At 43.6% G+C, this 17772-nt stretch overlaps 1 protein-coding gene across 16 annotated transcripts in view; it reads left to right on the top strand.

Moving 5' to 3' along the window:
* Positions 11–17772, top strand: part of KDM2B (lysine demethylase 2B) — a 105457-nt gene continuing 87695 nt past the window's right edge. For 5 of the 16 annotated variants that reach the window (XM_021413282.1, XM_021413287.1, XM_021413277.1 and 2 more), the window contains exons 1-5: positions 3852–4004; positions 4742–4886; positions 5716–5769; positions 7530–7608; positions 12284–12330. In XM_021413282.1, the coding sequence (XP_021268957.1) occupies positions 3972–4004; positions 4742–4886; positions 5716–5769; positions 7530–7608; positions 12284–12330 (358 nt within the window). In that variant the 5' untranslated portion in view covers positions 3852–3971. The other 11 variants (XM_021413299.1, XM_021413281.1, XM_021413279.1 and 8 more) reach the window with 9 other exon arrangements.

Raw genomic sequence — 17772 nt, 5'->3', positions numbered from 1 at the left:
CCTCTGTGCCGCCTGAGGGGACGGCGCGCGGCCGCTTCCCGCCTCCTGCGCTGAGGTGCAGCGCGGACGCGGCCCTCGGCAAGGCGTGCGGGGTGCGCTTCTAACCGCAGAACGCGAGTTTTGCCGACAGGGATCTGTGTTTTCTGAGGTAACTTTTCACACCTCCGCGGGGAACTGCCCCTGCGCTCGCTCTCAGGACAGAGAAAAGGGATGGGGCGGCCGCCACCCGCGCTTCTCGCTGCCTTCCCTCAGAGCGCTGCCGCCGAGCCCCCCTCAGCCCGCCTCCCCGAAAACCTCCAGCGCTTCTCTTCAGAGCTAACACCTCCCCAGGCGCCTGCCCTCGCTTCCCGTAAGAACTGACACACCTCGGTGCATGTCACCTAGCTCAGATCTGGATCAGCGTTTGTGCAAACTCGTTTATCAGCGAGCGGCCGATAACAGCTGGCCGTTAGTAGAACATTTCAACCGAGCCGTGTCAGTGCTGTAAGCTCTGCAGTCACCAACACCATTAAGTCCTATTTATTTTCCTGTGTTTTACAGAGGGAAAAGCGAAGTGCAGAGCAGAACCCCGCAGTAAGCGGGTGGCACAGCTCCAAGGGCGACTGCTGAAGAGGTGAGGCTTCACACAGCTCTCCTTTGTGACAGGTCTGTGCATCTCAAACCTGCTGCTAATGAGTTCTAGTACAGAGATGGATGATGCTCGCCATAGAAACACTGGTACGCGCAAGCTGAATCGCTGCGACAGTAGTGCTGTTAGGAGTTAAAAGAATGGGTGATTTTCTGTGGCACTGAAGTTTTCCACCTCAGAATAATGATTGCAAAGCATCTAGAATATCTTTGCTTTGGTCCTCTTAACACCCTTCTCCTACTTGCAAGGTAGTTTTTTTTTCCTTCTATCTAAACACGATAACAGAACCCACACACACATAGATCACAACGCTTTTCCCTTCGTTTGCACCGCCAAACAGCAGCTGACACAGCCGAGGAAAAATCCGGACGGTGTGAAGCCTGTACATACGCCGCCTGAAACAACTGCTTCCTGGTTGTAGATTCTATCTCAGGAAATAACCTGAGTATCTGTTGGTTAGACGTTTGTCTGCTGGGACACTGAGAGACCTCTGTGGAAGACAGTTTGACTCAGAGTTCCCATAGAAGTGACTCTGGATACTGTTTGCTACTTCTTTCTCTTTCAAGGATGACAGTAATACTCCATAGTTGAGTGAAAGGCAGCGTACAACAGCATTATAAAACATTACCCTGTTTTATGTGTTTTTAAGTCGTAGACTGAACAGCATCAACAAAAATCAGCACCACGCTTCTTGCACTTACAAGTGAAACATTACAGCTGTAACAGTGTATTCATTTTCTTCCTTTACATCCCATTTTACACCTCCATTCTGAGCTACAAACTACACGGGATAATTCTTTTATTTCCAATCCTAATTACTCATCGCTACACACACCTCTCCCCTCTAGAGTTAGCTGAAACGATGAGTCGCTCAGGCTTAATTAACTTAGAAATGCCTCAGGGAGTTCTGAAATCATGCGGGAGTTCAAAGCCGGGGTTTGCTGTTACCTCTGCTGAGTGTAATAGCAGAAGGCCGCCAAAAGGGTGTAGTCCTGCACTCTTCCTTTAGCTCACCTCATTCACCCCTCCATCCTGTAAACTACACCAACCCGCCGGCTACAGAGCAGGAGAAGCGACATCACAAAAATATAGAGGTTTTCCATATTGAGTTAGTTTTGTGTTGGATCAGGTCGCTGAACAGGGCGAGCTTCCCTGTGGCTACACAAACACTAGCCTTAGCGTGGGACATACATGCACGAGAAAGGGAATTGGCCCCTTCAGCAGCAGGCTGCTATTGCTCCTAATTAGAGGTAACATCAGCCCATTCCCTGGATCATTTTTGCATGAACACAGAGGAAGCAGCAGAAGTCCAAGAGTCTTCCCAGAGAGCCCTAAGAAATATGTATGCTGTCACACAGATACTCTTGAAGTTTTCTGCTAAAATTGTATTTTGGTACTTCCTGTAGGAGAACTGATGAGAAGAGGTGCTCAGTGTAGCATATGACACCATTTATGTGGTACAAACCCCAGTAGAAAACCATGACGTGGCCCTGGGGGGAAATGAGCCCTCAGCCCCAGCTGCCAGCAGTTAACCTGCATCCTGCAGCACATGGCCTTGATCCTGCTCTAAATGGCTTCGTCCTATCTAATGCAGCTGTGGATGTGATAGTATACATCCTACCACCCCCTTTTTTAACTCAGTTCTTTTAAGTTTGTGACTTAGTGTTTTGGTATTAATACACAAAATTATGGCAGTATTATTTCAAAGGGAAAATGAATTGTAGCTTAACTGGAATCACTTCTGTCTTAAAACAAGGTTACAAACATGTTTTCTATGTTTGGAGTTTATAGATTAAAACTGATATTTCTGAAGCATACTTCCATATTTCAGTCACGTGCTCTAGTGTTTCCAGGTGTGTGTGATTAACACAGTCCTTGGTGGCTTGGCTTGGTGCACCGAGAAGCTCAAATAGTTCATGTCCCCAAAAAAGACGGAGAAAAATGACTTGATTTTCTTTTATGTCTATATCCATCTTTGCTGGTGGACTTCTGTAGACTGGATGGATTATGTGTTTTTTGTCTGATGAGTCTCTAGTAACGTCCATTTATCTTGTACAAGTCCTCTGGCCTCAATCCTACAGATGTCCACGTGCATTTAATTTTAAGATTGACTAATCTTGGCTGAAAGGTCAGCATATACGTACATCTTTTCAGGATTATGGATTAATAATGTGCTTCATATAGCAGACATCTGCAACCCACACTTCGGTATATAACCCATACAACACTTCTATATGATAATAAAGTTCAATCATCTGCAAGCAGGGAGATGTTAGAGAAAGATTACACGATTTCTCAAGATTCTGCAAACAGCTGTTGGCAGATGCAGAAAGAGGAGTTCACTGCCTTAAATCCTGTGCTAGAGCCCTACTGAGGGGCTGAGTCCTGCCTGTATCCGTGTCATGGTCGTTACAACATGGGCCTTTCCAAAGAGATGAGTGGCAAGGCCTGCAAAGTTGAGTTTTAATGTCTTTTATCATAATGTTTAATACGTTGATGCAGTGCTTAGAATGTAATTGATGGGGTACACGAGGGGTAGCTGGATGCTGTGTGCATACATTGGTGTTCAGCAGAAGAGGACGGGAGCAGTGAGATGCCCTATTTTAAGAAAGAACTCAGTATCCACATAAATGATCTGAGGAAGACCACTTTTTGTTTGCTGCTGAGGTTTGTACTGGTTAGAGCAGGGACCTGTAACTCCTGGGGGACTGGGAGGACCATAGCGAAGGTAGAATCTCATTTAGCTCTCACATCAACCACAGAAATGACGTGTGTGAAGTGCACATCAGGGAGAGGAGCACAGCCTCTGTGCCATCAGCCTGTGACCCCGCGCTGGGCGCTGTGTGATGCTCCCTCTCGTGGGGCGGGCTCCAAACCTGCCGCCTGCCGCCGCAATCGGACGGTCCCAATAGCTGCTCGGCAGCGATTTAGAGTAGTATGAATTGGAGTTCTAGAAACGACAGTCTGTGGGGCACAGTAACTCCAGTTGTGCTTGGTCTTTCTACATCGACGGCGACGTTAGGTGCTTTTAGGACTTTTTCAGCCCCCAGCCGAGGGACCTCCTCCTTTCCCCCACAGCACCGCGCTGTGTTTAAAGCCCCGCTCTCTGCTCTCCCCTCGGCTCCGTGCTCTGCCCACTGCCCCCCGGCCGCGCTTCCCTAGGACCCGGCACAGCGCATCGCCGCCCCTCCTCTTCCCTCCCCCCTCAAAAAAGTGCTGGTGCAAACTTGCCCAACTTCAGCGAGACCTTTAACAGCCGCCTTTTGTGTTCCCTCCTCCTTGTTTGGGGCAAACATGCAGGGCAGGAACTGTTGACAATTAAGTGGCGAAACGCTCCGAAAAAATGAAAGCAGAGAAAGACTCTGGAAGAAGATTGGTGTGTAACTGCCTTCGGTCTTTTTCCTATTTGTGCCTTTTAATAGATTTTGCTTAACTGATCGCACAGGGAGCGGGGCAGGCGGCAGAGCACCGTAGCTCGCCACAGAGCAGCGCAGATACCGGGGAGGAGTTTAACCGAGGGGAACGGGACGGGGGGACAAAATTATTTTTCCCCGTGGGCAGCGGCTCGAGCCAGTGCTTGCTGCGCCTCCCGACCCCAACCCCCGGGCGTTGCTGCGGGGCGGGGGCGGCGGCACCANCCCCCCCCCCCCCGTTAACTCCTTCCTTCCCCGACTTTGGGCTCCAGTAGAAGCGCGCAGGCTCCGGCCGCGATAAGGGAGTGGGGGGGGGGGGGAATCCATCGCGGCGTTACATAACGCGCCCAGCTTTTAAATCGCGGCTTCCGGCGTGGCTATGGAAACCCCGGGATTATGTAAATACCGAAACCTTAACGCTGCGCTCGGGGGGTAAACGGTACCCCCTGCACCCCCCCCTTCCCCCAGAGAGGTCCCGTGTAGCAAAATAACAACAACCGGCGGTAGGGCCATGCGTGTCCCTCGTCCCCGTTTGGCTTTTCCCGCAGCCCAGCACCTGTTATCGCTGTCAGGAGATGGAAAAGGTGCTGCACGCGGCTGGGGGGGGGGGAGGCTCGGCGAATTTCGTGCCCCTACTGCTGATCGCATCACTCTCCCCACCGAACCCACTTTTCCGCCCCGTTTGCTTTGTGTCTTGCAGCGGCCCATTGGCAGAAGGAGGTACGATGAGCACGAGGACCTCTCGGACGTGGAGGAAATCGTCAGCGTCAGGAGTTTCAATCTGGAGGACAAATTAAAGAGCAAAACGTACCGCGGGGATTTCGTGCGCTCTATGGACGGGAAAGGTACGGCCGCGGCCGCCTCCTCGTTCCGGGCACCGGGGAGCCGCCCCCCGAGCTGGGCGCTTTGGCTGCGGGTGCACCCACGAGCTTCTCGCAGGGTCGGGGCTTCCCCACTCGCTAAGTTCTTTGTGTTCCCAGCTCACGCTGAGTTACCGGCGCGGCTCGGTGCGCCCGGTGCGGGAGTCCTGGGGGGGGCAGAGCCGCGTCCCCGCTCCGCCGCAGCACCGAGCCCGGGGCTGTCACCGAGCTGCTCTCCTGAGGGCTCTGTCTGAGCCTCCTTGTCCAGGGAAGGGTTCTGCTGGAATCCTCCCGAAATGGCTCTAACTGCGGGGCCGCTAATTCAGTTGAGAAACTTTCCTTTTGTCCCCAGGCTTCGTTTTGCACGAGCATTTAAGCTCCTTTTAGAAAAGCTAACGTGGTGGAGAAATTAAATACCTATCTTACTTAGGAAGGTGTTTGTTTAGGAGATAAGCTCAGCCCTGACCCCTTCTTCCTCCAAACTAAACACAAACACCGCTTCTTTTTTAAGCTCGAAAATGTTAATTAATTTTCCAGAAAGCGCATTCTACCCTCACCTTCCGAGCACTCCCGTGGCTGCCGCTGCTCCGCGCTGACCTTCACCCGGCTGCGCAGCCCTAACATCTCTGGGTAGCGTTCCCCTTTCTGAGGAACCTGAAAATAAATGGGTGTCTTTTGTAAGATTGTTGTGGTCCGTGTCCGCTTTGTTCAACCCCACAAGGGGCTTAAAAGCCTCGTTGGGGTGTTATGAAGAATGGCTCTGCCTTTATGTTTTCTGTTTTCATTTTTACAATTTTTTTTCCTGTAAATCCAGGTGCTGAACTGAATCTAGGCAGAACAATGGCAGTGTTTAGTAAGAATAAAAAAGGTTATATGAACACGTGGAATTGGTTGAGTGACACTTACTTTTATTTCCCACGTCTTTGACTTTATTTTTAATGACAGCTCTTCTTTGATTTTTCTTTCCTGCCAGGGTTGTGGTTGCAGGTTTTCTTTGCGGTGCTGCATGCAGTTCTGGGCTGCTGGGCTGTAAATCTGCCTCTGCTTCTTCAACCGCTGTTATTCTCGATGTTTGGGGACTTTCTGTCTTGGATGAAAGTTTCCTTCAAAATAAATAAATCTGTGGTTTTTTGAACTAAAGCCAGATCAGTTAATAAGGTGAATGCATATCAGAAATGAAGGTTTACCTAATGCAGAAATACTTAATTGGTATCTTAACTAATTAGAGTATTAATTATACTTATCTGCAGACTAGTGGAAATAACGTTTCTGTAATTTTAATGTTTTTGTAAATAACTGTAATTAGAGTGCTCTGATGTGACAACTCCAGGTAGGAATATTGCATCAATTCCTGTCATAGTTAGAAACTGAATGCAGAAAGCAAAAGATTGTTAAAGGAGAGGGAAATAGATCCAAAGGCATGGGAGTTTAGCCTCTGTTTCCCCTATTTCTTCCAGTAGGAGCTCTTACAGTAGAAAAACACCATTGATACATACTCTGGAGCCTGATGAAGTTCTTATGCTGTCCCAGGCAGCATGCATGCTGGTCTGGAGAAGTTAAACCACTTGCTGCATGTACCTGGTTATAATGCATTAAGTGTTTTGTGTCTTCGGGAGTGTCACGTTAAACTGCTAAAGATTCAAACAATACTTTCCACTTCAAAGCAGTGCATGGATGCTAGGTCATTTCACTGTAAGAAGAGGGAGAGCAGAACCACAAAAATGCCACAGGGCCACTGTAAGAATTCCCTTCCTTTCTGTGGCAGAATGCTCCAAGAGAACCGTGGGGTTCTGCAGGCACTGCTCACTCAAATCGCTGCCTTGTAACTTTCTAATCCCCGAATCGCTGCTATTGTATCAGACCACCACAAAAAGAAATCCCCAGGAAAGCCTAAATCCGTGTAATCCTCAGAGTGAAGCGACAAGGTGATGCTGGTCAGCGTTAACATAACAAACCTGCATTTAATTTTCATTTTGCCCGTGTGCTATTCTGTGACCTCTGCACAAAAACTACTCATTTTCACCATCTTCTTAGCTGCCAACAGCTGTACACAGTTTCTATATATCAGTTCCTGCAGTTAGATTTCTGATTAATTAGGGAAATATCATCAGCTGAAAGTAACAACCCCCACATGGGAAAAGAAAAAAAGTGTTCACAGGATCAGGGCTTTGTGCAATACTCAAATGATGCTCACAATAAAACATTCCCCAAGCTAAAAAAATCTATAGCTTGAAACATATAATGTAAGAACTTGAGTTTAAGCCACTCATTTGCCCCAAAAGTACTCTGCTGATTCACAGTAGTTTAGTTAGGATTATTTTTTAACTGTTAATTTGCTATTTCATTGCAACCTGGGTGTTTCAGCCCAGACCTTAGCTGACCGAGTGACTGGATTCTATTTTATGTGCATCAAAGAACAGGAAAAATAGAGAGCAGCTGGGAGAGTATTGTCTGTCATTTGGTTTCCGGTTTGGACCTAAAATATGCATTCTTTTTATATTTTTCTTTAAGTAATAGCTGAGTTCTTTGGTGAGAAGAAGAGAACGGGTTCCATTTTGTGAGAATGCAGTGTGAGGTGCTAATGCCATTGAAACTGATTTGGGATTTTTTTGTTTCTTATTCTAACAGATTTTACTTTTGAGTACGTGCAAAGAGAAGCTCTCAGAGTTCCACTTGTCTTCAGGAATAAGGATGGACTGGGAATTAAGTAAGTTACCACCAAATCTTGATTAAGAAACACTTTTATGAAACCACGGTGATGCTTTGCTCTCGTTTATGATGGTTGGTTCTGCTGATCTCAGATGGTATTGCAGTTAGTCAGACTGTCAGCACCCTTGAGGAGAGTGATTTTTTTCTACTTAAAAACAAGCAGATGAGTTCTATAAAACTTAAGTGCACCTAGTGTGGTTCTACGCAATCAAAAAGTAAGGCAGTGATAAGTGTAGGAATAAAATTCAAATGTTCTTGCTTCCAGTCTGTGCTGTGATGACAGAACAACTGCCCTTCAGTTTTTGACTTCTCAATCATTTTCTGTGTTACGGGTGGGAAGTCTTATGTTGCTTGTCTTTTTCCTTGATGATTTTATCTCCTCAGAGTGTTACTACTTTGTAAATATTTGAAGTGTGGTGTTACTTGAGTCTTTCTGAGTTTGCATTTTCTTCATATCCAGTCATAAAGGATTTGGTATTTTAATAAGCAAATTCTACAAGTTCTTTTTAATAAATGTGGCAGCGTTGAAGAGAGTAGGTAGCAGAAATGCTAAGTCACAGCTTGAAGCAGTGATTGAGCACCTGGTGGGAAGGCAGGGCCAACCCAGGGGAGCTCAGGTGCATGCAATGCAATGCACATGAGTGACCAGAAGGGGTGGAGCCAGGATCCACCCCTTCCCAGACCTCATGTAAGGGTTGGCAGTGGAGGTGAGTGGATCTCTCTGGAGATCTGTGCTAACCTGAAGTCTTTCAAGGGTAAGCAGATTTTCTTCCTTTGTTTCTGTGGCTGCTGTGTTTGGGCTTATTCCCACTTGTTGCAGCCTAGGACTTTGCTACCCTGCTATCATTATTGTGCTTTCCATTGCATTAGGGCGTTACTGAGTAATGCTATATATGTTAAACTATCGTTTGTGTGACTGATAAAGCATAACATCTTTTGGGTTTTTTTTAGAAACTTTGTACAGCTGATTTTATCTGAATTACAGAAAATTAACTTTGTGAAAGAACAATTACTTCACTCAGTTTCAGCTGAGCATCTCAAAGTTTAATTACCTGAGTTATTATATAATTGGGAGTTAACAAAAACAAGACACTTCAGTATAACCTAAGGAGAGGCCAGATTACAGGTGTATTTTGCTGAGGCCCAAAAATGGCCTTGCTTAAACACTGCTGTATGCACATATACAGCATGTATCAGTCATCAGAGAAGACCAGTGAAAATAAGCTACCTTTTTTAGGTAATTATCAAAGTAGTCCAATGAATAGCACTTCTAATACACAGGTTGGAGGCAAAGAGCTAACAGGACCAAGTGTAGCGTCACTCTTGGGTTGGCATTTTGGAGACGTGGCAGTTAAAATAATGAATCTTTTGACTTCAAAGCTGGATTGTGAGGAGGTAGAAGAGGAATAAATATTAATCCATAGTAAGAATTCTGGAGTCACTTTCCTGATTCTGTCTCATGCTAGTGCCCTGAGTGATGAAGGAGAATGAATGGTGAGGGAGAACACGTGCTTCGTTTTGCTGTGATGAGCTTAAAATAGTCTTTGCAGCCAGGCTTGACTAGCCAGCCTTTCTGTTTCCTACCAGCCACTGGTATCATTCTAATACTGGAGATGGAATTCACCACCAAAGAAAAAAGAGGGCTAAAATACTGAAGCTTCCTTTAAGAATACTTTTGATCAGTTAGTGTGCTGATAAAAGAGCAAATTTATCTGATACGTGAGCTTTGAATGGTTCCTGCATGGATTCAGTGGAATTGTCCATTTCACAGTCAGTTGGGTGAATTGGTTTTATATTTCCATTCTCTTCTGAATCATTGACTATAGGCTGCTGTGCAGGATTAAAATGCTAGAATTTGTAGATCAGTAATCTCTTATAGGACATTTCATGTTCAAATCTTTTTTTTTCTGAAATGAGCATGAATTATTAGTTTGAAATGATATTGTGAAGGAATTTCACATACTTGGGTGTAAATGCCACTAGAGTGAGAGAAGGTTGGTGACATGATGTATGCGTATTTTAAATGATAGAAGTGAAATGCATGAACATCTTTCCTATTTGACACTCTGCAGGATAATGTGATATAATTTTATTTACAGTTCCACTTTTTACATGTATTATTGAGGGTTGTTGGCGTGCAATATATACCTTTTGTGGATGCCTAGACATAGGCTCTGTATTCCAGTGAGATCAAAATAGTATTGACATTTGCCTAACTGATTTTAAATATTTAGTCTCCTTAGCAGATGTCAGGATGCTTGAAATAATGACTGCCGTGGTCTGCTGCCTGCCACTGGTAGAGTGAGACGGGGCAGTTTGCCTTTGGATTTGCGTCATTAGCTGACGACACTCAGGAACTTTACATTCCTCTCCAGGCTCTGGAGGAAGCCATGCTTTTTTGGTCCTATCTAGCAATACTGTCTTCTGTCCATGGCAGGCTATATTTATCGTTTATGGATCACCTAACCTACCATATATGTGTAAGGTGACTTTTGAGATGCAGTAGTCTAAAAAAATACATGATATGAGAACTTCCATGCTTCTGTTTGCTGTTAAGCAATCAGCTTGCATGTCTATGCCTGGCAGATGTACAAAGCATAGCTGAACAATCTGACTGTGACTGGGGATACTCTGAAATGTTGAGAAATAAGATGAATGAGGAAAAATTATTATAATAGAACTTTGAAAATTGGTTGTGTATTTCTGACCATCATGAGCTGTTACTTGTATGGCTAGAAGCAGAAAAATCCACATGTCATTTCTTAGCAGAAGGTAATCTTGTTTTCTTAGAGTTGTTCGAACATTCCTGTTACTGTATCTTGGAGAGAGAATGCTGCTTGGAAATATGTTGTCCCTCTTGTCTGAACATATAGCAGTAGCAACCCAGCCCTAATCGTATAGGAGTGAGCGTGGCAGTTATGCTGAGTGGGGCTGAGGATGGAGCACAGTAATCTACAGTCTCAGCAGCTAGCAGAACGGGCTTGAATTAAAACTGGACCTCCCAGCGTGTAACTCGGCTACAACATATGGGTTCTTGTAGTTGAAACCTGCTGTGTTCAAGTCTGAAATTCTTCTCTTGGTGTACTCTTCGCATGACACATCCTGAGGATGCAGAGGAAAAAACAAGGATATGCCAGGTGTGCTCTTCAAAGAGCTATTAATTTTATTTTTCCAGTTTGAGTAAAGTTGATTTTCAGCTGCTGCTGGAGCTCTCAGAAAGAATGAGTTTGCTTCCGTGCATCTGTGTTAGAGTTTTTCTCTGTTTTGGCTGTTGAATTTGTCTTGATTTCTGCACATGTGAAGAAGATTGCCCATTTCTGCATCTGACACAAAGCAAAGGCAAACTTTGGCAATTGAATGTAAGCCTTGCATATTCTCATTGCCCCCAAATAGTTCCTCCTTCCCTGCCTCTGACTTCTGAGAGCTTGGATATAAAGATGAGCTTTGAGTGAACTCTGAGGATCAGTAGATTCTGGCAAGGGACTGAATTCCAAAGCTGTGGGGCCCTCATTGCTAAATGCAGAGATATGTGGGTTGGCAGCCACCTAACAAAAGATATTGTCCAGCCTCCTCATTCCACCAGAGGAAGGTGATAAGGGTAAAGTGAGTGAACAAACAAGATCTGGTGAATAGTTCTGAAGGTGCATGCATGACACTAAGTGCATTTTTAACTGTATCTTTCAGTGTTTTCTAAGAACTCTGAAAGTTTGCATATAGGCTATATACTTCTGATTTCTGACTGAATTGTCAAAAGCACTACACCAGAAGCAAGTTCTTTGTCTTCCACCTATGGCAGTGGGACAGAGCTCCTAAAAGGCAGTTCCTACAGGGCTGGTTTTCATCACAATTCCTTCCTCAGTCTTGTGATATATGAAGATGTGACGTGTGAAATAATCTCATTAAGATGGAGTCAATCAACTTAAAAACTCCATGACTCTTTTTGTTTTCTTTTTCCATCCAGTCAATGAATTGCAGACTTCTACTCTCTCTGACACTTAAAATTCACTCACTCGATGTATATTAAACCCTAAGTTATTACAAGTGATCTTATAAATACGTCAACATCAGTGAACCAATTATGATATCATTTATCTCTGAACTAGCCTGAATTGAATCAAACAGCAGCTTCCCTAGCCATCAAATATGGCTGGGTTGTCTTCCTCCAGGCAAGGAGGCTTGGAATAGCCTTTAAAACAGAGGGGCTTATATTTGTTATTTTTGGTTCTTTATTTCTAAACTGAGAATCTAGCCTATGAGGATGTGACTTTGAGCAAATTACTTTACCCTTCTCTGCCTCAGTCTGTGTCCACAGGAAAAACTGGAGAATGTACATGAAGCACAGTGAGTTGCCTAGCAGAAATGAGCCATGAAAGTTTGGGATTTCATTGAAATCACTGGCAGCCCCTTTTCTCCTATTATAGTGCTGCTAGAGAGTGCTTGAAAAGACACCTCTTCTGGTTTGTTATGAGCAGATGAACGTTTATACACTTGCCAATGCGAGGACATGGTGTGCCATTAATACTTGCACTGTTCACACTTCAGAGAGGCCTTGCTTGGTTCTACCTACTGCATTACGGACAAAGACCACTATATATTCTCTTTTGTTATGGTAACAAAAGTGTACCTGGACTTACCCTGATGATATTTAACATTGCTTTCTTTACTAATTATAGAATGCCTGACCCGGATTTCACCGTCAGAGATGTGAAGCTATTAGTGGGTAAGTTATTCTGAATGCACTGGATTAACTCTATACAAAACAGAATTGCTTTGAAATACTTGTCTGGTTGTGTTTGTAGACATTTGTGATAATAGAATCTGGGAAAAGGAATAAAGAAGCAATTTGTAAATTAAAAAGGCTGGGGGAAACCCTAATTAGTAGTTGTGCTGACCAGGCTCTGATCTCATGCTGCATAATTTTCCATTTAAAGGAAAGTGAATGCTTTTGCTCTTAACAGGTGTCCTATGTACACTTTTGTGATCTTGGGAAGCAGCAGTTCTATTGATCGAGTTCCTCTTCTTTTATCTGGTGTGCAGCATCTGTTGGTAAAAGGTATGGGTGGAGCCCTGTCGCCTTTTGCCTGTGCTCTCCTCACAGACTTTATCAGTGTGGGGCCAGGTCAGTGTGTGGAGGAAAGGCTGCTAAAGGAACCGAGCACAAAGCTTTGCAAACTGCCTGTCTTTGACAAGACACAAAGCAGAAGTGGTGACTGCAGTCATCAAATGTTTCCTAGCCATTTTGGCGGAAGAAAAAAAAAAATTAAGAAAAGCTGCATTCTGAGTAGGAGATTACATAGTATGTTTCTTTGAAATCTCCTTTTACTTAAGATGGTTGTGTTTACAGTTTCTCTGAAATTGTTACTGAAAAGTGATAGTGCACTCTGCTGAGGCATGGCTGTGGAGCTAGCGGAGCTCTGGACTGCTTAGCTGCTGGCCTTCAGAGACCTTTGGCTGCATTCTTCTTACCTAGGATTTATTGTTGTTATTCACCTGCATTGTGGTAGGAGTTAATCGTTTAGATTAGTCCATTCTGAAAGAATTCCTGAGAATTGGTTGAGTTTGATTATCAGTAGGGATATCAAATCTGTGGAGGCTGTTTTTAAGAAAAACAAAGGAGAGAAACTTGGGCTGCATTTCTCTTAGCTGGGGTTATCTGTGAAAGAGAGGTTATCTCTGCTAACCTTCCTTCACAAACAAAACTTGGCAATGTTGCTTAATTTATGATCATTTATGAGTTCTGGAAAGAACCTCTTTGGGTTAAAATGTTAAAGTGCTGTGGGAAGTGCTATTCAGTAGCATTGCTATTGGTCAATTTGCAGTTAAATCAGGAAATAGCTCGAGCCTATTTGTAATTCTGAACTCTTACAGATTTCCTAAATGCCTTCATGAACACACATGTAGACACTTGACTACCTCTTTTTGTTGTGGAGATGCCAAGTGCTAGGCCTTGTTTGCAGTTTTCTGTGAATTTGCTCCATAGCTGAGAAGTTTCCATTTTCGCTCATTTTTTCTGAGTTGAGGCTCAGATGCTGGGATGTTTTGGAGCAGTGTCATTGTGTAACAGCACTGTTTTTCCTGACTAACAGTCAAAGTGTGGGAGTTGTGTTTCCTCAAGATTGATGTCTCCTGAAATATTGGGGGTGGAGATTCCTGTGTACACGGCCAGCAAAGCAGGAGGATATTTATTTATAAAGTTAGATTTATAAAACAATGGAGCAAAAATAACGATTGTAATTAACTTTTAGATCAACTTTAATGTAAAATGTGCCTCACAGCTGGTTCAGCAATCCACACGTGCGCTCTAGGCCCGGCACTGCATGTCACATATCTTCTGTCACTGTGTTTGGACAAACTCCCTTGAAGACATTGTGTTGAAACTGTAATTTGGTACAGGGTATTGTCACCTGTTGTGTCTTATTTTGTAATACAATTGTGACTTCTGGCATCACAGCTGGAAACTGATTAGAAAAATCTAAAATGTTTGGGGAATTGATGGTAAGTTATATCTGAAGAATAAATAAAACCCACACGTGGTTCTTATGTGGTATTGTCTGCCACTGGAATTTGTGCTGTATGTAACAGTTGCATTGAGACCAAGAGCAAATGGGTGCAGTTCTCAGCTTCATTCCTTACTTCAGAATTGTGTACTAATGACTTTGAGAAACACTGATGAATAATCTCCCTATTGCATATCACTGCTGATATTTTTTAGTCTTTGTTTCAATCACTTTCTAATGTTCCAATAAAGCAGATGAAAATCTTGTTTGATTATTGTTTTATTATTATCTCCTGTGATTGTCCTTGAATTTTCTGGCAGATTCCTCAGGTCTTGCATGAAACTCCAGGTAGATGTGTTTCCAAAATGAAGGGTTTTCTTCAAAACCTGTTCAGAACCTGGAAGTGGACTGATGTTTTGCAGATGTGAAGTGATCGTAACTCAGTATTTGAATGTGTGTGGGAGTTGATAGAGAATGTACCTTGAAAAATGTTGTGTTCTGTCTAAACTTGTTAGTTCTTAAGTGCTTATCATTATAATATGCTGGTGCTATTTAAACCTATCATTTGTTCTCTTAGAATCAGGGAAGTATGTTTGTTGTAGAACATTTTAAAGAGAAGGTGTTGGGTATTTTCAAAGCACATAAATTCTATACAAAGTTCTTGACCCTTTGGTCCCAAATTATTCTGAAATTTTACTTTGTATTTACAGTGTGATTGTATCACTTTGTACTTGGGCATCTGTCAGTAACAAGGAAATAACAATATTTGGTAGCTTAGCTTTTTAAATCTCACCTTAAAAATGTTACCCTGTGACAATAATGAGAAAAAAGTGGTGGTTTTTTTTTTGTTGCTCGTTGTCCTTCTTTGTGCTTTGGTGTCAGCTTCTTAAATTTTCAGCAAACTTCCAAAGAAATGTTGCCATTGCTTTTTGGGATTTGCTTTGTTTTCCTTGTTTAAAAAATGCAGAAAGCAGCTGATGTTTAGTTTGGGAGTGTTTGTGACCTGCACCCTGGTTTGCATGAACGTGCACCCATGTGTAACATGTACAAAATGCCTTCCCATACAGCAGCTTTAAAGAACAAATACTTGAAGCTGCACAGCTGGGAGAATGGTTATAGCTAGACTCCTGCCTTGTAGGGAAGATATCCTGCGTGTTCTCTAAGTCTGAAACAATGGATTAATTTCAGCAGTTGGAATTTGTCTTGTCTGTGAAATGGCTTTGAGCCAAGAATACAAAGGGAGAAGAGGAAAGGAATTCCTGAGCTGGCTAGGAACTTGAGATAACTCTTGAAAGAAGACAAAGTCTGTTGTAATTTAATAACAAGTGGGCTTTGATTTCGTTGCCTAAGGTAGTTTTGATTGCTAGTTCTGAAGGAGAGAATGTCATTGTCATCTCTTCATCAGCTAACTGACTTAAAATTTTGTAAAGAGGGTCACTGGCCCTCTTAGCAGCTCCATAAACATCTACACTAGACACTGGAGTGTTATTTCTGCAGGCTTCTTATTTTCACTTTTGGCGTGCGGTGCTGGTGAATTGATGTTTTCCAGGGCTCTCGTGTCGATTACTTCCACCAGCAATGGTGCTGAGCCACAGCTGAGGTGTTCATCACAGATGGGCAGAAAAGTGTTATGTTTGTGGATGTACATGCCAGAATCTCCAGTCAGATCTGTGTGAATTATTTATGTGAATTTCACTAAAGATAAGGGAAGTACACTTGCTGATGTTAACCTAAGAATGAGGCAGGAGAAAAGTCATTGCCGTGCTGGTTGAAAGCCAAGCAGCAGTTGACCACCTCCTAGCTTTTGTCATCCCCAGATTCAGGAACTAAATACAATCATTTGCTTTAGTCTTTGATGTCCAAGAGCCAAAGCATTCCCTGTGCTGCTGGGTTCTGTAACATGCATCACTTCATCTTACTACAGGCTGGGGCAATCTCCTCCTGGATGTAGCTTTGTGGGCCAAAATGTCTGTACATCTGCAAAACTGAGCTTGCAATCCAGGCTAATGGCAAAAAGGGTGTCTGCAAAACATGCTGAGGATCTTAAGAAGGAAGAGACTTGCAGTTATTGTGACTCCTGGGCTGAAGAGGATAAAGTTGTGACCACCACGGTCACTTGCATAGGATCAGCAGCACTGCTGCATGGAATTCACTGTGCCCAGCCAGATCAAGTAGAGGACTGAAGTTGTTCATGGAGTGGTCTAGCACTGGCATACTCTGTTTTTTTTAATCTACATCACTAAGAGTTTATTAGTAGAATTAAATAAGTATGGAAGCAGTAAAGAACTTGTCATCAGATGTGTTTTGCTATTAAAATCTGAAGGACTGTCTCATAATAGTTCCACAGTAAACAATGTGGCCTCCTTTTCCCAGGTAGAAACTGGCCTGAAAAGTGAAATGATCTGCTCAGTGGGGTATTGGAAGTGGTTTCTAGTTTTCCTGTAAGCTGTGAATGATGTACTGAATGTTGGTATCTAGGCTGAATTTGGCAGTCATGGCCTCCTCTTTGCTGAGGGCTGAGGTGGGGGGTGGAACAAGTTCCCTCATTAGTTAGTGTAAGCATGCTGATGTCAATCATTTAAATTCAGCTGGGACATAAGGAATTACTGCCCTTCTGCTAATGTAGCATTTGAGGTACACACAACAGCCACAGACCATGTCAGACTCTGCCTTCCATCCAGCCATTCCTCTGTGAGATGTGTGTGCTGCTGTATTCCCAGGGAGCTCCAGATGAGATAAGAGCACGTACACTGAATATTTCACAGAAAGACGCTCACCAACCTAACCCATGCTTAATCAATGTACAGTTCCCCATCCTGTGAAAGAAAATTAGTTGTGCAGAGACAAAAGAAGAACAAAGCAGCCACACACTGCAGTTCAGAAAACTTTCCATCATTCTTCTGAATGCCTTTTCTATAGAGCAACGCTCCATTTGTTGCAAGAAAGTTGTGAAATTGGAGACTGAGAGGAGTGAGGAAGGATGCTCATTAGAAAAGCTTGTTTGTCTGGAATAATTTCCAGAATTAACCTGCCTGTTCAAAGGAAGTGCAGAAGTCTGCCCTCAGACTTGCACTGAGGTCTTATGCAGACATACGGTTCTCCTCGTGTAGGGATTTGTCCTATGAATGGGAGCACAGTGTTTAGAGAGCAAAGGGCTGAGCCAGGAGACATGAGCTGCTGTGCCTCCAGGAGGCTTTGCTTTTTGATGAAGCTGGGATATTCCTTACAAGCATCTGCAGAATAATTGCATGTAGGTGCTACTTCCTTTGGCCTGAGGATCCAAAACCAAAGCCTGTGCTTTAAGTGTGCTGAGCTATAGACTTGGCTGTTATTTTTTTCAAGGGGAAAATGGAAAATCAGTAAGCAGTGTAGGACAAGGCCAGTGATTTGCCTCAGGTGTTTTAAAGCCATTTTAGCACTATTATAGGAAAATTTATTGAGATTTTATGAAAACAGTTACTCTAATGTACTGTTCTACGGCCAAAATATGTTGTAAAACCTCCAATGCTTATTTCAAAGCTTTTTTAATAAGTCAAGCTCCAACTGTCCTCCCAGTGATGCTGCTGGAACTGCCAGTGTGCTTTGTGCTCTGAGGCTTTTCTGTAACAGGGAACTCTGCCAAGTCAGATCTCAACCAGATTAGCAAATAAATGTTACCACTGAAA

Source organism: Numida meleagris, chromosome 14 (genome assembly GCF_002078875.1).
Source record: "Numida meleagris isolate 19003 breed g44 Domestic line chromosome 14, NumMel1.0, whole genome shotgun sequence".
Taxonomy (NCBI): domain Eukaryota; kingdom Metazoa; phylum Chordata; class Aves; order Galliformes; family Numididae; genus Numida; species Numida meleagris.
Note: the sequence above shows the minus strand (reverse complement) of the source record. Positions and strands in the feature narration are given on the sequence as shown.